The sequence below is a fragment of the Petromyzon marinus genome, chromosome 37 (assembly GCF_048934315.1).
Source record: "Petromyzon marinus isolate PM22_M1 ecotype Great Lakes invasive population chromosome 37, UKy_Petmar_22M1.pri1.0, whole genome shotgun sequence".
Taxonomy (NCBI): Eukaryota; Metazoa; Chordata; class Hyperoartia; order Petromyzontiformes; family Petromyzontidae; genus Petromyzon; species Petromyzon marinus.
This window is the reverse complement of record NC_133703.1, coordinates 14,821,917-14,846,764: the sequence shown is the minus strand read 5'-3', so window position 1 is coordinate 14,846,764 and position 24,848 is coordinate 14,821,917. Positions and strand designations below refer to the sequence as shown.

Below are 24,848 nucleotides of genomic sequence, written 5' to 3'. Positions count from 1 at the left end.
GTAAATGTAATACCGTACTGTATATTACCTTTCGTGGTGTTTTGAGTTTTGTACTGAGAGTGCGCTAATACATTTTGTTTACGGCGTCGAGATAAGTCATTGCTATTTTGGTTTCTCCAAATCACTGTTGACGGTTTCAATGGTGTTCCCACTGGTCAAAGATTTTCTTCGCGAACCAGTAGCTGTCAATATTTATTGCCTTACCCATTACTACTAATCATCGTGTGGAGGCTATCCACTCTCAACTGGCATGCCATGTTACCCCGCTGCGAGTGTATATCGTGTCAACCCACACGGCTTACCCCATATTCTTGTACAAGGAGATTGAGTTTTCAGGTCCATACTGCGTACAGTTGTTGTCTATTTGTTTGTGTTTCTCCCTTGTGATGGCACTTTGTAGGGTGAACGTTGACATTTATAAGGGCACGGGGTGACCAATAAGGTCTGAATTGGTCCGTTATAAGATAGGCACTGATAAGGGGTTGACAGGCATGCGAGCGCAACGCTGTATTTTTGCATATTTCCTTCGCGGTGGGTATGTGCGAATGGCAGAAGTTTGAAAGTCCACTAATCCAATGGTCGACGAATCCCTGTAATTCACAGATGTGTTGACGGTTCGCGACTGCTCCCTGAATTCGTGGCGCACCGTGGCGGATTGAAAATGCTTTAACGGACCACGAACTATGATGAGCAGAATTTGGACAGGACTAATGCGAAGCTTCAGATAAACGTGGAGGTAAGGTTTGCATGTATTTGATATTTTGTGTCTTAAGTGGCACAGGCAGGCTGTGCAGATGTGATTTATTTAGTCCAGGGGTCGGCAATCAAAATAACAAGAGACATTTTTTTCGAATTCTGTCCAAAAAATATATTTTAAGACCCAAATGCCTGTGAATGCAAGACGGTGTTCCGTAATAAATAACGTCACTAAGCAGCCCTTAAAGGTTTACAACTCTTGGTTTAGTCGCACAAATTTGTTTGGTGTTTATAGAGTTTTAAAATATCAAGTCTTAAAATGCAATAAAGCCCCTAACAGACCCCACATGGTACATTTACATTATTTGGGTCTCAAATTTATCGCGGGTTAATTTAGCCGCTATTAGCGTTTCCCCTGTAATTATCTGAGAACTGTTTGTGGATCAACGGAATCCGCGCGACCAATCCCTCCTACAACCTGAGGTGCAACCCTGTCGACATGGTAACATTTTCACACATTATCGTGGTACCACCTCAATGTGTTGCCCCCAATATCAACGTAGACTCTTGGAATTCCGCTCTGCTATGAATGCCACGTGTACATATCCCTCATCAATAATAGCTTTTCGAAACAGATTCTCGAGCCAAAATATGCACCCGAGTAATGTTTCGCCGATGCGGTTCAAAGTGCGGGAGAGAAAACAAGTTTAATCGGACATTTTTTTCTAAGTTCACTCACCACTTGCCCCCCGTTTATTGGTGTGCATGGCAGGACATAGACGTATAACCTAACGGACAGTTAACAATAGCCTACTGTGTGAATGCAGTCGCCAACCCACAATTTGACTGTGGCTTTGTAGTTTCTTTAGGTGGCTTTGTTTTTCGACTGTGTCACAAAAGGTTTAGCGGAGACGCATGTTTGTTGCCAAATTACTCCGCAGTTCGCCAGAGAAATTGACACACACGCACGTGTGCACGTACGTTCGCGTGTGCGTCAGATCCGTTGGAGCCTAATTCGTCGGCGGCTCCGTCCATGGGCGGGGATTTTGCTGAATTAAACTATAAAGGTAAACGATTTGTGTTTTACCAGATAAGGCCCACTGAGCTATGTAGCTCTTTTTCAGAAGCGACCTGGCCGCAAATAATAGCTCAACGGAATGGCTTATCGTGCGGAAATGTATCGCAGCCAAATACTCTAAACGCACGTTTCTAAATGTGGAGGGAAAAATCGAAGGGCCCGGAAAAAAATATCCACGCGATCACAAGAACACGCAAACTCCAAATATACAGCAGGCGTCAGGGTCGGGATCGAAACCACGACCTCCTGTACACCAGGAGAGGTAGTTAACATCTCCTAGCCACCGTGGCACTCCCTATGCAATGACCACTTTAAGCCTTGACGGAATTCCCCCCCATGCCTCGCCCCAAATTGGGATTGGCTGCCATTTGTGGAACATGCTGGAAACCACACCCGGGCATCTGTTTGAGCATTGAGTAAACTTTGAACGTTTTGACTTTCAGCTGTGTATTTAAGCACAGGCATCCTTGCATTCGAATGGACATCTTTTCTTCCTGGTTTCAATGAACCTTTCCATTTAAAAATAATTATAATCACAAACGTCTTGACTCTCCGATGTGTTTTTTTTGTCGTACCATGTGTTGTTAAGCATGATGCCCGACGTTTCGTTCGTACGTATGTCGAATGTCTTTCGCGCAGTACGTAGCCAACCGTGCTAATCGGAGGTGCGCGAGGGGGGGGGGTGAAAAGGACAACAAACCAAACACAAATAGCAGTTCCATGTCGGAGACATCAACACACAGCACGAGAGCGAAAAAAAACCCAACGCAGTCGTATAAATATCCAGAGTTGTGAAACGTCATTTTACGTTTTTGTAAAGACGTTTGTTTTTTTTGGTGACCGATGTGAATGCCCGCAGTGTACCTTTGCCTGTCAGAGAGGGACGTTGAAAGGCAACAATAGACGAGCTCAAAGTTCGTCGTTTTATTGTGTGCGCATGAGGTGCCCTGGCTGATGGGATCAAGTTCTCCGGCTTTAAGTACGCATGTGAGAAAGTTTAGTTCTCGTGTGTCATCACTCATGACACGGTCATTTGCAATATTTTAACAGTACAAGCGATGGGATGGCGGCCCAGCCAACAGTGGAAAAAGTGCAGGATATGCTTCAGAGATCCCTGCTACAATTTATTGAAGACATTGAAACTTCGTCTTCTGTTGAAGGTACGTGTATACTTACCGTGCGAACACAGTTGTATTTGGCGCAAATGCGTCTGCCAATGATTCTGGGATTTCCATGTCGTGTCCGTCAACAGCCTTGCAAAGCAAAAGATCTTGTTAACACCATGTGTAATACCTCTTTGCGACGGTGAGGTAACCTTCAGAGGTGTAGGCTGATTTCACTATATTCGGGAATCACTGCATAGTGCGTGACCATCACCCTCCAGCAGTGGTACAATTTTATCCACATGAGCCCACCGTTATTTGCAAGTCTGCTTTTTGCAACCTCCTATAACAATGCCTCTGGAATCCCATTATCCCTGCTGGGCATTATGAAATTAGTACAGACTACATTTGGCCAATGCCACTGCTACCTACTGTATACTTTTTTTGTGAATGTGTTCACATATTGTCCGATGTGCCGTCGGGTCGTGCCACGTGTCAGCGCAAAGGGAGCTTCATCGGGGACTGAATGGAAACTCAGTTTGTCAAGAAGTTCCCGGCATGGCATGTCCGAACGCTATTTGACCAATGGGTTGATATGAGACTGATATCTGTCACGCTCCAATGAGTATGTTTGAAAAGAGGAGCAGTATACTTACTGCACAGTGGATTTTACCCGGCTCTCTGTCGACCCAATTGGTGCTCGACCAGATGACGCCAAAAGGCTTTTTAGCGAAAGTCGTCCCTTGGTGTGGACCAATCAGTTTCAAGAACAATGCATATATTATCATAGTATGTTTTTTGTTTGCATTTTGACTGCAGGTATTGTGGTTAATGCAGACATGAATCCTCGTAAAAAGGTTTCAGTTTTGTTGCCAGAAAAAAGTGGGAAAACCCTATTATAACATTTTTTTTTATTTTAAGACAGGGTAGAACAATCTTAACTGACCAGTGAGTAGCAGTGCTTTGGCTGGATTAAGATAAATTATTACCTAATCACGCTCATGGATTTCTTTGAGGATAGGTGGCTATGCCTCTAGGTTTTAGGAGACAACATGGTCACACCAGCTCGTTTTAAAATATAATTTGATCTTCTGATGATATCACCAACAGGATGTGCCTTGCATAGGTTTTCAAACGATTGCTACGGTAGCTTAATTGGATACAAATGCGGGAGATGTACCGGACAATACGTGAGAAACCACACGTAACTTGCCCAGAGAGCAGGTTCTTGTTGAGAGTTTAACTCCTTTCCCACCGCACGTAGCCAACCGTGCTAATCGGAGGTGCGGAGGGGAAAGACAAAAAAAATCAACACAAAATAGCAGCTCTTAAAGAAATTCGTTTTCAATCGAGATTTAAAATTGCACAGTTCCAGCGCCTGTCTCGGTAAAGGTCCCCTCCTCCATGCTGTACACGCGTCCCACCCAGTGCAATGGGTTTTTTTTCAATCCTATCCACAACACTCACCGTGCCCATGTTCTCTTCAGAATTTGCAGAAGAGCAACACCATTCCCACCATCCCTCCCCTCGCCCCGTAGACTCATTGCAATGACGTTCTGAGTCACATGGCCTCGCTAGAGCACTGTCAATAAATAAGCAAATTACAAACATTTATCAATAATTGACAGACCGTAAAAATGTATTTGGAATGCTCAGAAAAAAGGAGACATCTGTATAGGTAGATTAAGTGGATGCAAAAAAGTGACCGATTAAGTTTATTGAGTGAGCATATGTGGGGAGGTGATACAGTGCAACATATTGAGAGCATGGATTATCTTTTAATAAATAAACACGTGGGTTATCACGTTTTTTACAGAACACCCACATAAATGATATTCGCGGTACTCTGTATTAAAGCGCAAATACAGTTAAAATAACCATATGATTCAATCCACGTTTTCTGCTCGTACTTTGTCAACGACTTTAGAAATCCAACTCCGGTTGGCAATTACAGTAGGGCATGTACTAACGCGGTATTTCTTTGTTGCTTAAGCAAGTGTGCAGAGATGACACACCGTGCAGCGTTGTGCTTTACTTGACTTCAGAAACGTGTGCAAAAGGAACTCTGTGTTTTGTCTTTGTATTCATCGCTCCATGACCTGAATGCTGTAGCTGTGGTGCCCCCCCCCGCCCCCCCTGCCTGTCGAGGCCCTGGATTCTATGGCTCACATGTCCAGACCTTCAGGGGTTTGGTGCCTCTCCTCGATCGGTGATAGTGTTTTAGCCAAGCGTATGCTTAGTGACACACTGAAATAGGAAGACTGGCACTTTGTACAAAGTTTTTACAAAGTGCCAGTCTTCTTATTTCGTACGGCTGATGTACAGAGCAACGACTACAATTTAGAATTCAGGTGGTCAAGCCAGATAAGCGCGGTGAGGAGCAGCTGAGTGTGATCATCGCTGTGATGTCTCCTTCGTATTTGTGGATTGGGGCATTGGATCGTAATGTGATGTACGCGTTATTTATAAATGTGTCGTAACCCTCCACCACCCGACACGGCCAATCAGCAAAAAAGTGTCACGTTGACAAAAGACAAATAGTTCACTACTTTAGCCCACCGGTGTGTTGAAGAGTGAATCCACAACATTTACAGTTTGAGTACGACGTTTCGCTGGTAATTACATCCAGCATCATCGGGCAATTTGCCAGAATGGTAAAGCCCTCACTTGCTCCCGGTCTTAAATAGAGCAGCAGGGTGACGTCATCGTTTAAAACATTACAGTAAGATTTGGTACAGTACATAAAATTCAAAAACTAGTATCTTGCACTAAAGACGAATTACCTAAATTATCAACAGGTGTATATCGGATTGTTTATGTGGCAGATGCTATATTGGGCTAAAGTAGTGAACTATTTGTCTTTTGTCAACGTGACACTTTTTTGCTGATTGGCCGTGGTCGGGTGGTGGAGGGTTACGAGACATTCATAAATAACGCGATCTAACCCAAAAACCTTTATTATGATTAATATTGGTCGCGAAAGCCTACGTGTTAAACTGTGATGTACGGTCTGTTCTGGATGACCACAGTCATTCATTGGAGAGTTTTTAATTTTCCATTTGTGCATAAGGTATCCGTGTTGCACACTCGAAATGAAGGACGTGGGCAGGTGCTCTAAATCGAGGGCAAACACATTTATAGTGGTTAATCTGTAAAATGCAACAGCACGTGGTGTCACACACATCAATCCTCAAACGAGTCGCCATTAACCACGTGACTGGTGTACAAGTCCAGTTCATCAATAATAGTTTCTCTTAAACCCAATTCTACTACTGGTAAACCATCTTTGTCTTTGACAAAAACCCTTACACTTCACTATTCGAATATTACTTTAATCCTAAGCTGTATGTCCATCTATACCATCCACTTATATCGGTATCTTACACCCATTACCTGTACTGTATGTGCACAGTATACGTACTGTACTTGTCACCATTGTACAACTTACTACAGTACATGTGTTCTATTCTCAATAGCATTGCAAGTAGTCATACTCTGGGTGCATGGGCATGGTTATAGAATAAACTGCATTATGGTTAGAGAATTACAAGTATTAACTCCAGTGCGTCATCCTTTAGAGTGCAGAATGCTAAAACCCCTCCTATTGAATATATCACAAACTAACAATTCAAAGCCAAGCTTGAAGTCTAGAACAAGTCTAGAACATTTCTATAACGATCCAAAACAACCTTTGGGTCCTTCACCTGTAAAATGCAACAGCACGTGTGTCACGCACAGCAATCCTCAACCGAGTCGCCATTAACCACGTGACTGGTGTACAAGTCCGGTTAATCAATAACTCTGCCAGCCACCCACAGGCCCAACTCAGTGATCACATGCTGGTGTACACACGTGCATTGATGTAGTGCACAGCACATAAGGACTTTTACAAAATAACACTTTACTCCCTTGAACGAGGAAATAATTGAAAGAGTGGTCCATTCCTAATGTGCCACATCCGCGTCTGCCATGGTTTGTGCGAATGTGGTTTAGGGTGGACCATGATCTTCGTAGAAAATAAACCCAGGGATCTTCTGCGTTGGGTTTTTCACAAGGTGATTGTGAGTTCTTTTGAACACCAGTGACAGTATATTACTGTGCAGTGTTACAGTGCCAGTGAATCCCAGTTGAGTATCCCAGGGGAAGTGACTGGCGGTGCCTGACAATAGATCTCAGTACCGTCTTACAGTGGCTGGCGGTCCCTTTAGAATAGATCTCAGCACAGTGTTACAGTGTCAGAGACTGGAAATGTCTGCGAGTAGATATCAGTACACTTTTACAGCACCAGGAACAGGAGACACTTGGGAGCCTATCCCCAGTTGCAACCCAACCCCTGCAACATTGCCACCTCTGCATCCCAACTCAGTCCATGCCCAAGACTTTCAAGCCCAAAGATCTGTGCAACCCTAATCAGTCCGTTTCCAAGACTTTCAAGCCCACAAATCTGTGCAACCCAACTCAGTCAATGTCCAAGTCCTTTGAGCCCCATACCAGCTCACATCCCCTGCACCTTGTCCGGCTTGTGCCAAGACCTGCAGGTCCATCGCTCGCAGGGCACAGTTCAACCGATGTCTGCGACCTACATGCTTGCGACTCCTGCTCGGCCTCCCATTGAGCCCCTGCGAGTCTGTGAGAACTATGATCTTTGCAACCTCGATGGCCCCATTTTGGGCCCAGTGTCTGAGACCTGTTGGCTTCGGCTCTGAAAACCCCACTTCCATGCCTTACCGCTGGAGACTGAGATTTTATCAGAAACTATTAGGACTGCATTTGTTCTCGTTATCACCGAACCAAGTACTTTCTCGCATTGTTTACACCAATCTTGTGTACGTGACTTAGCTCATTGCCATGTATATCGTTGCTAGGCAAGCCCTGTAAATCCTTACTTATTTCACTGTCTTTTGTTATTTGCAACCCCCAGATTTTTGTTGCTTTGCATTAAACCCCCTTTGCCCCTGGAATCGTTTAATTTTGGCATGCCCCGGGGATTGAGACGAAGGCCACTGAGCCTTTTCTTTGTTATAACTTTCACACCGGGCAGTGACCGATTCAGGAGGGGAGGGTGAGAAAAAAAATTAGAATAAGGAGAAAACTGGACACCATTTCGTGTTCATGGGGTGACTGGTTGGTTTTGCGCTCATGGGCCCGGTCTAGTTCGGCTTTGGGCCTTTTCAGTGTCTCTTGAAATTTCGCTTTTTAGAGGCAATAACCCCCCGAAACCTACCCTCACAGTAACGCACATGTAAAAGTGATTCACGTTAGGGCATGATAGCATTGGAATTGAGGTGGATGTACTATTTAACACGTAGGCTTTCACAACCAATATCATACATAATATAGGTTATTTTTCTTTCTATTGCTTTGACAAAAATTTTTATTTTCTCTCAGCCATTATTATAATGCTACTCATAGCCAGAGTTTGTGGGGGGGGGCACAGGGGGGGGCAATGCCCCCCAAACTGGACACCTTTATGGATTTATTTTCAGTATTCTAACAATTAAGATTCAAAAGAAATGCATTAATTATAATGACCCACGATTCTTTATGTGAGGGACAAAGAGAACCCTACACCCCCCCCCCCCCAAATATAAAAGTTAAACTCCGCTGTGATATTCTTGGTTCTTTCGGTAAAGTCACGTAGAAGGGAAACAATAAAATAATAACGTTTAAAAAAACCGCCACTTTTTCAAATTTTTACGTTTAAAAAAAACACTTTTTTCAAATTTTTACGTTTAAAAAAACCCGACACTTTTTTCAAATTTTCTTGCTGTGGTTTTTCACACCTGATGATTATTGCTTGTGTTACAGTCGAAACGTCGTGAGAAGTATATTGTTTTACATTTTTATTATTTTATTGTTTCCCTTCTACGTGACTTTACCGAAAGAACCAAGATTATGAATCCCTGCATTCACGAAAGCCTGAAATCAAAATCCGCCTGTGATGTTACAGCATTGGAATTTAGGTGGATGTACTATAATGGGTTTTTTTTCTATTGCTTTGACACAAAAAAACATTACATTTCCTCTGAACCGTTGTTAGAATGTCACTAAATTGGAAACATGGAAGGTATTCACAGAGCTTGATGAGAGTCCATGTGAGGTTACTCTTACAGAGTGATAATGCTATGCAATGCATTGTTTTAAACTACAGTAATTTAAAGCTGCAGACAGCTTCATCTGAATGCGGGAAGCATGAACAGCATTGTCTAAGAGTGTTATCATTTTCAGCCCTTTGTTTATGCACTGTTGGATGAAGGCCCTCCATTGGGGTTATTTACTACTTTGCTATTTTTTATTTTACCAGGTAAGGCCCACTGAGCTTATACAGTATATCTCTGTTTTAGAAGCGACCTGGCCACAAATGATAGCTCAACGAAGTGGCTTATCACGTGGAAATTCATCGCAGCTAAATACCCTGAAGGCATGATTCTAAATGTGGAGATAAAAACCAGAGGACCCAGATTCCACACGACCACGGGGAGGACATGCAAACTCCAAATATACAGACGTCAGGGTCGGGATCGGGATCGAACCCACGACCTCCTACATACCGGGCGAGGTAGTTAACATCTCGCCACCGTGGCGCCCCATTTCTTCATGCTTAACCACTTTGTTGTAATTACTGGCCAAACGTCGCACTCGGATTGTAAATGTTGTGGATTGGCTCTCCAAGTACACCGGTGTGCTGTACTAGTGACGAATTGGCCACGTTCTGTTGACGTGACAAACTTTACCAATTAGCTGTGGCGGGTTTAACGACACATTTATATATTTACGCGATCTAACCCAAAAAAACATTATTATGGATACTTAATCACGTTGGTCAGTGTGGGTTGGTGAAGAAGTTGTGAGGTCAGGCTATGATTAATGCCGTGCGCTGACGACTATGTTACTGCCCCTACAGTACTGTGTACAGCCTAAATCAAGCAATGTCTGAAGGTGTTCAAAGAGTCCGAAGGGTTACATCTGAAAAATTATTAAAATCCCCATCATGACAGAAAAAAAATCTTTGCAAGCCGGAACACCGCAAGTTTCGGGTAACATCAAACTGTGTACATATATCACTCAGCCTCGTGTGTTATGAAATCAATCGTGAACAATCCCTGAACAACTGCATGACACCGTACACTGCAGTCCTCTTGTCAGATATGTGAAATATGCACATTGCTTGGAGTTGAGAAACAGTGCGCTTGAAGCAGTTAATGCCAGTCTGGAGGTTATAAGGCAGGGGTCGGGAAACCAAAATAACAGCAAAAAAAACCAATACTTAAAGAACCGCAATGCATGCAAATACGAGACGGTGGTCCTTAATAAACGACGTCCTGAAGCAGTTCTCATAGAGTCGCGTGCAGTTCCAGAGCCACAGTTTGCCAACCCCTGATATAAGGTAAATTAATCGTCTTTAAAAAAACATGTGTTCTGATGCACGGTGATTGAAAAACAAGACTCAAAAGGCTTGGATGTGCCAGTGGACAATGGGTGTACGTCCATCAAGCAACTTAATCAGAATCTTTATTTATCCTGGAAAAATCTGATGAGCTATGAAGCTTTTTTTCACAGATGTCCAGTAGGGGCGGGTCAGAAAGTTACAACAAACAACACAAAAACACGAAAGGAGTACAAAGTATAGGAAAGGTAAACAAATCACTCAACACAAATATACAAAAAAATAAATTGTGATTATTTTACCAAATAAAGCCCACTGAACTATTATTTCTCAGAAGCAACCTGGCCACAGATGACAGCTTAACGAAATGGATCATCACGTGAAATTTTATAGCAGCCACAATAATATAAACGCATGTTTATAAATGTGGAGGGGAAAACCAGAGGACCCGGAGAAAAAATCCATGTGACCACTGGGAGAGAGACACGCAAACTCCAAATATAAAAAAGGAGTCAGGGTCGGGTTCGAACCCACGACCTCCTGTATACCAAGCGAGGTCGTTGACATCTCACCAACCTTGGCGTGATGTAAGAAGAATGGCACAGACCGAACGAAAGATTGTTGGGACAAGCTACTCTAAACATCCTCCGAAGCATAAGGCCCACGAGAAGCCCGAGTTTCCATTGGTAAAAATATAAATGTAAAGGTACAGCCCTACAATGGCCTGCTCCCGTCACTGCTGGTGGAAGGCCCTCTACTAGAGGGAGTATCTACGATTGCACACTAGCCAAATTGTTTTTTTTAAGATGTGAGAGCATCCACGGCGTGCCCACCAAATGTAATGGCATGAGGCAATACTCGCAGGGCTGCACCTTTTTAAATTGTCATGGAACGCTCGATTAAAATGTGAGAATGTTAAACAGTCATTCAAAAGAGGGTTGTGTACAACAATTACAACTGCGGTGCAGGTTACCCCCTCGATTTACGAACGCGTTCGTTTTACGAAATTTCACCGAAAAAAAAACGCAATCGACAAATTATGGGCACTTTTCGATTCACGAAATCGAATTTCCCCATGAACGCAAATGTCACCACGGCACGCGCCACGTGAGATCATGAAACGAGAAGCCAGGCGGAACGCTGCGTCGTCATCCATCCGCCAAAGTGTCGGGGGTGTCCCCTCCAGCAGAACCACAACGTCATCCACAACACCTTGACAGCTTTTAAATGCCAACATGCACATCCTTTGGTGAAGTCACGTAGAATGAGAATAAAACAATAAATTAATCAAATAAAATAACACAATAAAATTCTCACGACGTTTCGGCCACAACACAAGTGGCCTTCTTCAGGTGAAAGGAACAGACCTGTCGGGACGACAGAGCTTCAATGTCTGTCGTCCCGACAGGTCTGTTCCTTTCACCTGAAGAAGGCCACTTGTGTTGTGGCCGAAACGTCGTGAGAATTGTATTGTTTTATTTTATTATTTTATTCTCATTCTACGTGACTTTACCGAAAGAACCAAAGAATATGAATCGTTGCAGTCACGAAAGCTTTAAATCGAAAATTAAATCCTTTGGTGAGTTCCCTGAAAAGGTGTTTTTTTATGAATTACGATTCAGTCATTTTAATGACTACGTTCTTTATTATTTTATTTGTATTGTGCAAAGTGATATTGGTGCATATGTTTAAGTCTTGATTTGAAGCTTTCGTGACTGCAGGAATCCATACTCTTTGGTTCTTTCGGTAAAGTCACGTAGGTATAAAATAAAATAAATCACGACGTTTCGTATATGTTTAGGTTGGGAATAGCGCTGAAAAAACACCCCTGATGACGACCGTTTGTGTTATGGTCGCAACGTCGTGAGAATTTTTTATTGTTTTATATATATTTTATTATTTTATTGTTTCCCTTCAACGTGCCTTTACCGAAAGAGCTAAGAATATAAAAAGCCGAAAGAATAATGGACGCAAAGAAAACAGAAGGGAAAACGTAAAATAACACCTTTTACTTTACCACACATGATCGTGTCCCAAGGTACACTACAATCATCACAAGGGGGCTGTGAGAAATACGAACAAAAGAGACACTCCAGAGACTTGAATGCGATGAAGAGAAATGAGGCGAGAGAGAGAGATGAAGTTTCCGGAGGATACAAGAAAACAGAAAGGGACGATGTTGTTGCAACTTCAAACCGCAGCCTGTGACTGCATTTTGGGAGCACCAATAAAAGGGAACCAGTTCCATACTCTTTGGTTCTATTGGGTAAAGTCACGCTATCCTCCAGACAGTCTCGTCCCTTCACCTGATGAAGGCCGCTTGTGTTGTGGCCGAAACGTTGTGATTTTTTGTTATTTTATTTTCACCTACGTGACTTTACCCAATAGAACCAAAGAGTATGGATCCTAGCAGTCACAAAAGCTTTAAATCTAGAACCAGTTCTATTTTACAGGGATCTAGTTCTTCTCTATTGAACTGGAAAACTCCTTACAACGCAATGGGTATTTTTTTTTTGGTCTCTGCAGCAAACCCAGCAAGTAGCTGACCCTCTGCGCCAAGACCATGGAATGCCCTCCCCACCAGTGGTTAGACAAGGCGAGCTCTACTCGCCATGTTAGGTCTTCTACGAAGAGTCACACCTGTCTCGAATGCAGGCCTACACTCCCCACGTGTGACCCAGTGGACTCTGGACTCTGCAGTATTTATATTTCCCAACTTTATGCATGGGCGCACTGAGATCCCTCGATGAATTGACCCTCGTTAATGTAATTTATTATTATTATCATCATCATTCGAGCAAAGGTAAAGGTGCATCGCTGTAATGACTCGCTCACATCACTGCCCGTGGAAGGGCGTCCACTAGAGGGAGCTTTAGGGGGCCCCTTCAAGCTCTCGAGTGGCACCAGGGGTCGGCAACCTGCGCCTCTTAAAGGACTGCTTCGTGACGCCATGTATTAAGGACCCACCGTCTCTCGTATTCACCGCAGTGCATTGCGGCCCTTGAAATAGAAACTTTTGTATTTATTTTTTTTGTAACCAAATTAGGACCCCTGCCTCGGACTATAATCGGCCTAATCTTCCACGCTGGCCAAGACCATGGTGACGAAAGATGGGGAGTACCCACACTTTACCCCACCGCGCATGAACTGCCGACGACTGGACCAGCGCTCCCCACTTACACGGCCGGGTGGCACAGAGGCAGAGGGATTCAAGAAACGTGCAGACAACCCCCGCTCGTGGTCCCGAGCGCACCGATATCCGTCCTGCTATAAACCCACATTTTTTTTAACGTTCGGGACCGGGAACCCCGGATTTTCTGTACCCCTGCCCCGAACCCCCTTCCTCGCGACACGCTTTGTGCTCTGCACCCGGCTCTGATTGAAAGCTATTACAAAAAAGATATAAACACACAACAAAACTTGCACTGTCGTTTCAGCTGCCAAGGCGGGCGATCGAACCGGCGACCTCTTGATTGCGAATCCCGTGTGATGACCAATTAGACTGGCAGCTTCCCTAAGATAATCATATGCAGATATAGAGTTTATAAAGATATGCCTCCATTTTCCAAGAGATGATGCATTACCCACGGTTTTGTACAGTGTCTGGAGATCTTATTTTTATCTAATTTATTTTTCGCCTTAAGGCTCTAAACAGATTATTAGGAATTGTACAGCAAAACAGCGTGATGAGATGAGATGGGTTGATGAGAATGATGAACATGATGATGCGTGAAATTAATGTAACGATGATGAAAGTGGCAATGAGTGATTGATGATGAGTGGGCGCGATGAATGGGTAGGGAAATTGCGAAGAGGGATGGAGTTAATGATGGGACAGGAAGGGGAGTTTGGGGTATGCAAGGGAAAATAAGTGAGTTTGGAGGCAAGAAGGAAAAATAGTCAGGCTGAATGTATGTTGAACTTCTTTCGTACCGTACGTAGCCAACCGTGTAAACGGGAGGTGCGATGGTTTGACGTGGAGGGGAAGTTTGTTCAAGCGTACGGCGGCTAGAAGTGACAAAGAATGGAATCGTGGTTGGCCATAGAAAGGAGTGGGGGGGGGGGAGAAACAGTGACGAGGGAAGCGAGATAGAATATATAAAATACAAAATGTCTTGTTTGTTTAAAATGTCGCACACAGCATATGACAGTGATGTCTGGATTTGTTGTTTGCTATTCATTTTCAAGTTGAATGTCGATTTTTTTTATCCAGTCCTGTTTGTTGACCGCGTAATTATAATGTGGTGGGTTGTCTTTTTTTTTCCTCTCATAAATTCCAGGAGCTCCTCTGGTATGGTGGAAATTGAAAAAGCACTTGGAGCACTGTCCGAAAAATTCTCTCATGCTCATTACTCTCATCTTGGAACATTTACAAAAGGTAAAAAAAAAATGTGTCCATAATGAACACAAATATCCCCCGTATAGCCTGGAACAGATTGTTGGGGCAAATGCTGTTAACAAGTACCTATGAAGTCCGGCATGGCACACGAGGGAGTGGGTAGCCAACACCACACCCGACCGCCTTTGTCTCCCGATTGGCGATGGTTACACACACTGCACTAGCTACTAAATTGAGACTGAGTCGACTTAGGGTAGGCCCAGGACCGGTTCAGATAATCGTCACTGGTGTTGACCATTAGCGGGAATCGAACCCGAGTTGCTGGGTTTGTAGCACAGCGTGCTAACAGCTACACCACCGCTACCCATACTCACCATTTCACCGACACATGCGAAAACCCCATCACTCACTTAAATATTCGTGCAGGCCTGAAAAACAAATAGATTTAACACTCAAAGATGAGTCATTTTGTATGTATTAATGCATGTTGAACTTTTTAAATGTCAAACCACTGGGTCTCCAATATGACCACATACAATACATTTGGCACAGTTTCAGGAACCGTAAAGACATAACATTGCAAATTGGAGGCTCGTAGGTGACACAGCTTCCAAGTCATGGCTCATTGAAAGATCTGACTTTTTTTTTGGGTTGTCTGCGTGGCCATGTTCAACTTTCGAAGCCATAACTCCCTAATAGCTGGAGCTACCCTAGAACACGAAAACATAATTGGAAACCTCTCTTGCAGCCCTTTCCAACCCTACAAAGGCACACGATATTCCCATTAAAAGTGAATGCACTCATGTTCCGACCCACACACAGGTTTACAAAAATAAAATCTAATTAGACCAAAAACCCGAGAGATGTTACTGTTTTTCATGTAGGCAGCAATAGGGATATGCAGCCATGCCTGTGCAATAATTCAATACTTTAAACATTTACGTAGTAAGTATATAGCTATTTTTTGACGCTCAACTATCACGCCAGGAGATGACATCGAACTCGCCACTCCGAGATTGCAAGCCCAGTTTAATAACCATCGCAGCATGGCAGCATCCATTCCACGCGATCAAGGTTATATTTGACGATACGTGTGCCTGAAGAAGATCTGGATGTGATGTGTTTAAATAACATCCCTGACTGAATATATAATGACTATCTTTCTGCCGGGATAAACTAATAACAGATCCATTTACTCCTAACACAGGTGACAGTGTGTGAACGTGAGCGATGTGCTTTTACACGTGCGTGTGTATGTGTGCGCTCGATTGTCGCTAACGGCCAACACCGGTGACGATCATCTGAACTGGACGTCCACTATGTCGACTCGACCTCAAATGAGTACCAAGTACCACAGGGAGACAAAGGCGGCCAGGCGTGGCACTGGCCACCCACCCCTTGGTGTGTCGTGCCAGCCTTAATAGGTGCTCGCTAATAGCACTTGCCCCAACAGTCTTTTAAGGCTCAACGGGGGATCTTTGTCTTTGCCGTTGCTGAGTGTGACCCGGCCGTCGTGTCTCGCAGGTGGAGCAGGATGGCCAGCGGGACAAGGTCGCCGCTCCGCTGATGCTCATGCTGATGTGCACCATCGCACAGGTCAGCCGCCTCCCAGCAACATGGCAACGTCGTGGGTTTAAAAAAAAAAAACTTTACTTCTATTTCGGGAACCAAGCCACAAAGTAGTGACACAACAGTTTGGGATCAAAGCATTCAATTATGGGTGTAACATAATAAAGAAGACTGGTTTTAAGACTGCGCGGTTGGAAGGTATATGTTTATGAATGAATAGGCTTTCCAGTTTCAACTTTATCATCAATAATGGTGGTTATTTGCTAATAGTTCCAATATTTAATCCAGACAAGCCTTACCACGAACATCATAACAATGCTACTGCTAAGACTTTTCACTGCTGTGATGTACTTCTTTTGACCTTATAAAGCCTACTGAGCTGTTAGATATTTTTCAGAGGTGACTTGGCCACCATGATAGCTCATCAAAGTAGCTGACCATATGTGCAAATTTATAGCAGCCAAATAAGCACATGATTTTCAATGTGGAGGGAAAACCCAGAGGACCTGGAGAACAATGCACGCAACCACAGGGAGAGTGAGATCATGCAAACGCCAAACTCAAAATATACAGCTGTCAGGGATGGGATTAAACCCACGGCCTCCTACAGTACATACCAGGCGAATGAGATAACATCCCGCCACTGGCAAAACGTTAGACGTAACGCTGAACAAAGTGTGGTACAACCGGAAGACACATCGGGTGAGCTCTTCATGACACAACGTTGTCCCAGCACACACGACACGCCGTTTGATACCATCTTGAAAGTACCCAGGCTACTTTGCATAGCTGTGATGTAACGGGTAGTTTGCGATAAACTACCTCAGGCCGTGACAACCCTGCCTTACGCGAGTCTCAAGCACAGCTGGCCCGGCTGTCAGTACCTGGTAAGGGCCCCTCCCAGGGTTATGTCATTTTCTCACTGCCTTGTAAGTGTCTCGGGTGAGTCAATGGCAAAGAGAGTAAACCCCTTAGGCGGTTTTGTGATGCAAAGCGGCACATTCCCGGCAGCCCCTGCAGCCAAACTGCTACCAAACGTCGTGCTACGCACTCCTTTAGACCTTACCAGCAAGACCGAAGGGGGGATCCTGACGCATGGGCAACCCAGGATTTCCAGAGTAACCTGCCCGGGCTTTAAGCCAACAAGAAATGCAAAAATGGGGAGAGGACACTCCTCGGCCACCTAATTGTGGCGAAGAAACACGGATGGCAGCAGTCACGGGTTACAAGCTTATTTTGGATTGGCGTAAAAAATGGGCGCCACGGGTTGCCATCGTCGGTGGGAGGAGTCATTGCACCCCAATGGATAGCTACCGCCTGCCTCAAGCTGGGCAGCCCCCGGCCAATAAGGTGCTTTCCCGCCACGGCTCACCTGCTCCAATGGGTGCTTGGAGCTTATGGTTCACCACCAGACAAGTGGGCTGCAACACCTGCACCAGACAAAAGCAAAACAAAAGGAAAGAAGGTTCCAGCACCTTCATTTTGCAAGCTGAAATGTACGTACAATGTGTTCTGAACTCTCCGAAGATCTATTGCAAATTGAGGACATCCGCAAGACTACAGTTATCGACAGGGAGCTGGCGAGACTCCATGTGGATATTGCAGCACTGCAGGAGTCCCGGCTTGCTGGCAGTGGCTCACTACGAGAGAGTGACTACACTTTCTACTGGCAACGCAAATAGCAGAACAAACCAAGGCAGCACGCTGTTGGGTTCGCCGTCAAAAACACGCTCCTTGGCATGATAGAACCACCAACCGCAGGCTCCAAGCGGATTCTGCTCATGAGACTGCTCACTGCTTCTGGCCATGTAAACATCCTGAGTGTCTACGCCCCAACACTCTACTCATCTCCAGAGATTCATGACCAGTTCTATGAAGAGCTTCACAATATTATTCGCAAAATCCCCAGCTCTGAGCACATGTTTCTGTTGGGAGACTTCAATGCAAGGGTAGGGGCTGACCACGACGCGTGGCCCGCATGCCTTGGCTATCATGGCATCGGAAAGATGAATCCCAGTGGCCAAAGACTACTGGAGCTCTGCGCATGCCACAATCTCTGTATCACAAACTCATTCTTTCTCACAAAACCTTGCCATAAAGTATCATGGAGACATCCAAGGTCTCCTAATTGTCACCAACTGAACCTCGTCATCACCCGACGAGCCCTCCTCAACTCAGTACTCATCACACGCAGCTACCACAGTGCAGTCTGTGACACCGATCACTCACTGGTATACAGCAAGGTCCGACAACACCCCAAAAAGATACACCGCCACAAACAAAAGCGCTACCTATGCATCAACTCTGCCAAGACATCCCTCCCAGAGCTCACTCAATCATTCCAACACAGCCTTGAGCAGTCCCTACACGACACACCAGATGGAAGCGTGGAGACAAAGTGGGCGTACATCAGAGACGCCATCTTCAATGCAGCCATCAATACCTTGGGCAAGCAGACAAGGCGGAACACAGACTGGTTTGAGGAACACCTGGCTATATTGGAACCCATCCTCCAAGCCAAGCGCATGGCACTTCTGAAGTACAAACAAGTCCCAAGTACAGGAACATTGAGGGCTCTGAAAGCTGCCTGCAGTGCACCTCAAACGACTGCCAGACGCTGTGCCAACAACTACTGGCTGAACCTCAGCAGTAGGATCCAACTCTGACACTGGTAATATCCATGCCATGTACAGTATGAAGGCATCAAGACAGCCTTTGGTCCAAACATCAGGAGGACTGCCCCCCTGAAATCCAGCACAAGAGGGCCATCATCACTGATAAACAAGAGCAAATGGCCAGGTGGGTAGAACACTACTCAGAGCTCTACTCACGAGACAACGGCATGTCAGAAGCTGTCCTTGCTTCTGTAAAGCCCCTACCAACAATACACGAACTGGACAATGTTCCAACCTTGAAGAAATTTGACAATGGCATCAACTCACTAGCCAGCGGCAAGTTCCCGGGACAGGACGGCATCACACCTGAGGTACTGAAATGTGCAAAACCCGCCATCCTCACAAAACTCCATGAACTAATATGCGAGTGCTGGGAAGAAGGAGCAGTGCCTCAAAACATTAGAGACTCCAACATCATCAATGTGGCTTCAGAGCAGGAAGGTCCACGATTGACATGCTCTTCTCCTTGTGTCAGCTACAGGAAAAATGTCGAGAATAGAGAATGCCCCGGTACTTGGCATTCATTGATCTGATAAAGGCCTTTGACCTCATCAGTAGGGGAGGCCTCTTCAAACTCCTAAAAGTGATCAGCTGCCCACCGAAGCTGCTGGCAGTCATCTCCTCTTTCCATGACAACATGAAAGAAACAATACAGCACAGGGGCACCACCTCAGAGGAATTTCCCATGCTCAGCGGTGTAAAACAGGGGTGCATGCTTGCCCCAACACTGTTTGGCATATTTTTCTCACTTATGCTCACACATGCCTTTGGGACAGCAGAAGAGGGAGTCTTTCTCCATACAAGATCTGATGGCAAACTCTTCAACCGTGGCCGTCTCAGATTCAAAACCAAAGTCCGCAAAGTCCTCATCATAAAACTCTTATTCGCTGATGATGCTGCGCTGACAACTCACACAGAACAAGGTCTGCAGACACTCATCGACCACCTTGCCAATGCCTGCAACAAATTTGGCCTGACAATCAGTCTGAAAAAGACCAATGTCATATGCCAGGATGTCAGAGACACCCCTTGCATAAACATTGGCAACTACACCCTGGAAGCCGTTCAGGACTTCACCTACTTGGGTTCCACCATCACCTGCAATTTGTCCCTTGTCACAGAGATTGACAAGCGCATTGGAAAGGCGTCTACAGCTATATTCAGGTTGACCAAAAGAGTGTGGGAGAACAAATCCCTAACGCTCAACACCAAAGTACAGGTGTATCAGGCCTGTGTCCTTAGCACCCTCCTCTATGGGTCTGAGTCCTGGGCAACATACGCCCATCAAGAACATCGACTAAACACATTCCACCTCTGATGTCTCAGGCGCATCCTCGGTATCAGATGGCAAGATCGCATTCCCAAGACCTCAGTCCTCAACTTGGCCAACATTTCCAGCATGTACTCTCTACTCCGTCATAGGCGCCTGAGATGGCTTGGACACGTGCGCCGCATTCAGGATGGCAGAATGCCCAAGGATGTCTTGTACGGCGAGCTGGCATCAGGCACATGGGCCACTGGTCGCCCAGTCCTGCACTTCAAAGATGTCTGTAAACGGGACATGAGCTGTGACATCAACCCAGGTGATTGGGAGAAAACTGCAGGCTGTGAAAACAGGCCTCAGGAGAGGCGAAGAGAAAAGACACACTGCTTGGCAGACCAAGAGGGAGCGACTGTAAAGAAAAAGCAACAAATACCTCTGGAGCTGCCACCGCAAAATAATTGTCTCTCGAGACACACAGGCCTATTATTGTTGTTGTGATGTAACTTCACGCACAAGTTGCTTGCCATTTCAAAAGCTTTTCAGAGGCGATCTGTCCTTTTCTTTAGTGATCTTCGATTATAATCGATAGCTTAATTTAACATGTTAACGTGGCATGCAATTGTAGATGCATTTTACATTTCAAACGTGCGATTTCGTGGAATCATTACTCTCACTTGCATTGCGCACTAATTGAATCATGTCACATAAAATGTGCAGTTTCTGCGCCATCACTGTAAGATTACCAGTGATCCTAATCTGTGAGGCTTGGTTTTTCAGCATTGGTGACTTGAAATTCATTATCGAGAGACCAGGAAACCAGTTCTCTCCGGTTCACTTTTTTGGGCTGAATGGAGTTTGATTTTAGTGACCTCTCTCGAAGGATGTGATCCCTGACATGCAGTACATACAAAATAAGCAGTGTCTGCGGCAGTAGTTACATTGGGGAAACTAAGCGACATGTCTTCGACCGTGTTCGTGAACATAAGGCAGATCTGAAACACGATAGGACCAATACCTCAACTGTGGCTGATCATTGTTGTAATGATGTGGGTACACACGAAATAGATTTTTACAAGACGAAGGTACTCTGCAAAGCCACTGGCTATCAACAAAGATTCGTTCATTAAGCCATCCAGATATATAAACATAGGCACAGTTTTAACCGAGAAGATGGGTACAAACTGAGCAATCATTGGAAGGACGTTATTAACCAGTTTAAGTCATAACTGGCTGTGATGTTCCCAGCCAACCACCTTCCGATGTTAGTTGTTATTTTCGGCTCTCTGATTGTTTACATTAACAGATTAAATTTCTCACTAACACAGCTACCTCGCACGCCATCCTTGAGGCGGCTTCACAATCTTCCATGAACATGCTAATCTCTTACATTAACATAACCACCTTGTCACGCTCGCCATGGAGGATGCTTGGCGATCTCACATTAACATGCTAATCTCTCACATTAACACAGCTACCTTAGTGCACTCGCCGTGTAGAAGGCTCAGCGATCTTGCATTGACATGCTAATTTTTGTCTGGCAGCCCTCTGATTGGTGAAAAGCCCACCACCGCCACGGTCGCTGCCCACCACTTGCATTGGCATTGGCTGCTGACATTTGGGCTACGCCCATTTCAAACCTTTATAAGCAGTTGTCTTTAGAAGCTAACCCCCCTTTTGCTGAAGACGACTGCTTGTGTTGCGATCGAAACGTCGAATTTTTTTGTGTGTTTTTTTCTGTCTACGTGGCTTTACCGAAAAACCCAATGAATATGAATTCCTGCAGTCATGAAAGCTTTAAGTCAAGATAGAGCGGTTCTACAATAATACAATCGGGGGCTGTATTTCACCTTGGAGGAGAGAACCAATTGAGAAAAAATATATATCTTTCTGTTACAGAGACATGTACCAATTTTCTCATTTGTCATCCAAAATGTGAAAACTAAGGGTACAGCTTGGCTATTACTTGCTCATGCCACTACTGGTAGAAGGGCCAGCTATAGGGATCCCCTCTCAAAGGCCAGGTGTCTCTGAAGAGGTGGGAGCACCCACACTTTTCCGCACCACACACAGTCTGCCTAATTGACTCATTGTGGTGGGCACATTTATACCAACATAGACGGTGGGAGTGGCGGGGGGGGATTTAAGAAATGCGTTCATTGTGCATGGAAATCGAACCAGCGACATCCGGGTTGCAACTCCACTGTGCTGCTAACCATTACACGACATGCATAATACCACAGCAGAATTAAATGTATGTATGTTTTGATTTGAAGCTTTCGTGACTGCAGTAATTCATATTCTTAGTTTTTTTCGGTAAAGTCACGTTGAAGGGAAACAACAAAATAATAAAATATACATAAAACAATAACAAATTCTCACGACGTTTCGACCATAACTCAAACGGTCATCTTCAGGTGTGTTGGTTTGCAATCATTGGAAAGATTTGATAAATCATTTCAGGTCTTAATTGATTGTTCACGCTTACAGTGGCTTTTAGACAGCATACATTATAAAAAATTTCGTCTCCCCCCTCCTCTTTTCAGAATATAGATGGACTAGTCCTAAATAAACTGCCAAATCGTTGCGCGTGGCGCTAAAGTTTTTATAAATAAATAAATGCGTCGTTTAAAAATAAATTTATGCAAACCAACACACCTGAAGATGACCGTTTGAGTTATGGTCGAAACGTCGTGAGAATTTTTTATTGTTTTATGTATATTTTATTATTTTGTTGTTTCCCTTCAACGTGACTTTACCGAAAAAACTAAGAATATGTATGTATGTTTGTTGAACTTCTTTCGCACCGTACATAGCCAGCCGTGATAACATTGTATAACAATTTTTTTTTTGTTCCTGGGTAGTAAGTGTTATTTCCTAATTTATTATGCCTCAAAAGTACAGAAAATGGCTATTATTCCCCACAATTTTTTCCTGTGTGATCAGGACAGTGACATTTAAATTAACCTATTTTCCAGAACATTCCAGATAGATTCAGTGCTGAGTAAACTTGGAGTAACTTTTACATTATGAGACCTCCTTTGCCAGTAACAAGATATAGGAATAGGTTTTACCCTTTTTAACTGGCACAAAAAACTGACACCTTTATTCAAGGCATCATGTTTGCAATAACCACAACACAAGCAGTCAAAATGCAAACAAAAAAGACAACTCTGATAATAATATGCACTGTCCTTGAATTTGATTGGTCCACACACGAAACGGCTTTTCTTAGAGCCTAGTCTCCATTGGTGTTGGACCAGAAGACGCCAAAAGGCATACAACTCAAAAACAGTGCACTATCATAGTATTGAGGGCTCGGGGTGAGCATTAACATTATGAGACCTCCTTTGCCAGTAACAAGATATAGGAATAGGTTTTACCCTTTTTAACTGGCACAAAAACTGACACCTTTATTCAAGGCATCATGTTTGCAATAACCACAACACAAGCAGTCAAAATGCAAACAAAAAAGACAACTCTGATAATATATGCACTGTCCTTGAATTTGATTGGTCCACACCCGAAACGGCTTTTCTTAGAGCCTAGTCTCCATTGGTGTTGGACCAGAAGACACCAAAAGGCATACAACTCAAAAACAGCGCACTATCAGAGTATTGAGGGCTCGGGGTGAGCATTTACATTATGAGACCTCCTTTGCCAGTAACAAGATATAGGAATAGGTTTTACCCTTTTTAACTGGCACAAAAACTGACACCTTTATTCAAGGCATCATGTTTGCAATAACCACAACACAAGCAGTTCTAGAACTTTCCAGTAATATAAATTGTAGGAAAAATACAGGGCCTTAAGCCCACCAGTTCAGTTTAGTTCCAGCTGCCTAAGTGGATACATATCTGCATTTTTATGAGATGGCATCAAGAGGTTGCAAGAATCCGGCAAACGCATTTTGCTATGTCTGTGACAAATTTGTCAAGACATGAGCGAAAAAGTACTCTGTGGAAGCATCTGCTAAGATGTGTGAGGCCTACAAGGCATATTTCAGCATGCCTATCGGGGATCAAGACAAACCCTGGGCACCTCATTTTACCTGCGAGCAATGCAAAAAAACTCTGGAAGGTAAGATGGACAATTGTTTCTCGGAATTTTATGTTATAAAAGTTGTTTAAAAAAATTCCATTGGAAAATTTTTTTTATTTTAAAATGTTTTACAATTTTCAATGTTTGTGAAAAAATATATCATATATGAAAAATGTTGCGAGAATCTCTTACACATTAGTCATAGGTGAAATAAATGTATTTTTGTAGGATGGTACAGAAGAGAAAAGAGAGCCATGAAGTTCGCTATCCCAAGAATTTGGCGGGAACCCACTGACCACTCAAGCAACTCTACTTCTGCATGGTGGACCCTTCCAAACGTCGGACTGGCATCCATCGCTCCGGTGCCACATTGCCATGAGCTCCCCGTACTCACTCCTCTGGAAAGAGAGCAGCCATCTTTAGAAGAGAGCAGCAAGTCAAAGAGCGAGGAAGACGTTGTAGATCCAGATGACAATTTCAGAGGTGGAGCTGAGTAGAGAAACCCATACTATCCCAACCAAAATACCTCAACGACTTGATCAGAGATCTTGGCCTCACCAATTCCAATGCCGAGCTTTTGATGTCTATGCTCAAGCAGTGGAACTTGTTGGATAAAAGTGTGCAAGTCGCAGATCAGAGGAAGCATCACCAACCTTTTTGTAGCTTCTTCACCCGTCAAAATGGGCTCTGCTTCTGCCA

General features: G+C 44.2%; 1 protein-coding gene across 3 annotated transcripts in view; it reads left to right on the top strand.

The window, feature by feature from the left end:
* Positions 1 to 1,837: 1,837 nt before the first annotated feature.
* LOC116949508 (phosphoinositide 3-kinase regulatory subunit 6-like) overlaps positions 1,838 to 24,848 on the top strand; it is a 108,312-nt gene continuing 85,301 nt past the window's right edge. The window contains exons 1-4 of one of the 3 annotated variants that reach the window (XM_076072328.1): positions 1,838 to 2,385; positions 2,825 to 2,934; positions 14,545 to 14,642; positions 16,128 to 16,199. In XM_076072328.1, coding sequence (XP_075928443.1) covers positions 2,838 to 2,934; positions 14,545 to 14,642; positions 16,128 to 16,199 — 267 coding nt within the window. In that variant the 5' untranslated portion in view covers positions 1,838 to 2,385; positions 2,825 to 2,837. Of the gene's footprint in view, positions 2,386 to 2,427; positions 2,935 to 14,544; positions 14,643 to 16,127; positions 16,200 to 24,848 lie in introns of those variants that run through there. The other 2 variants (XM_076072329.1, XM_076072327.1) reach the window with 2 other exon arrangements.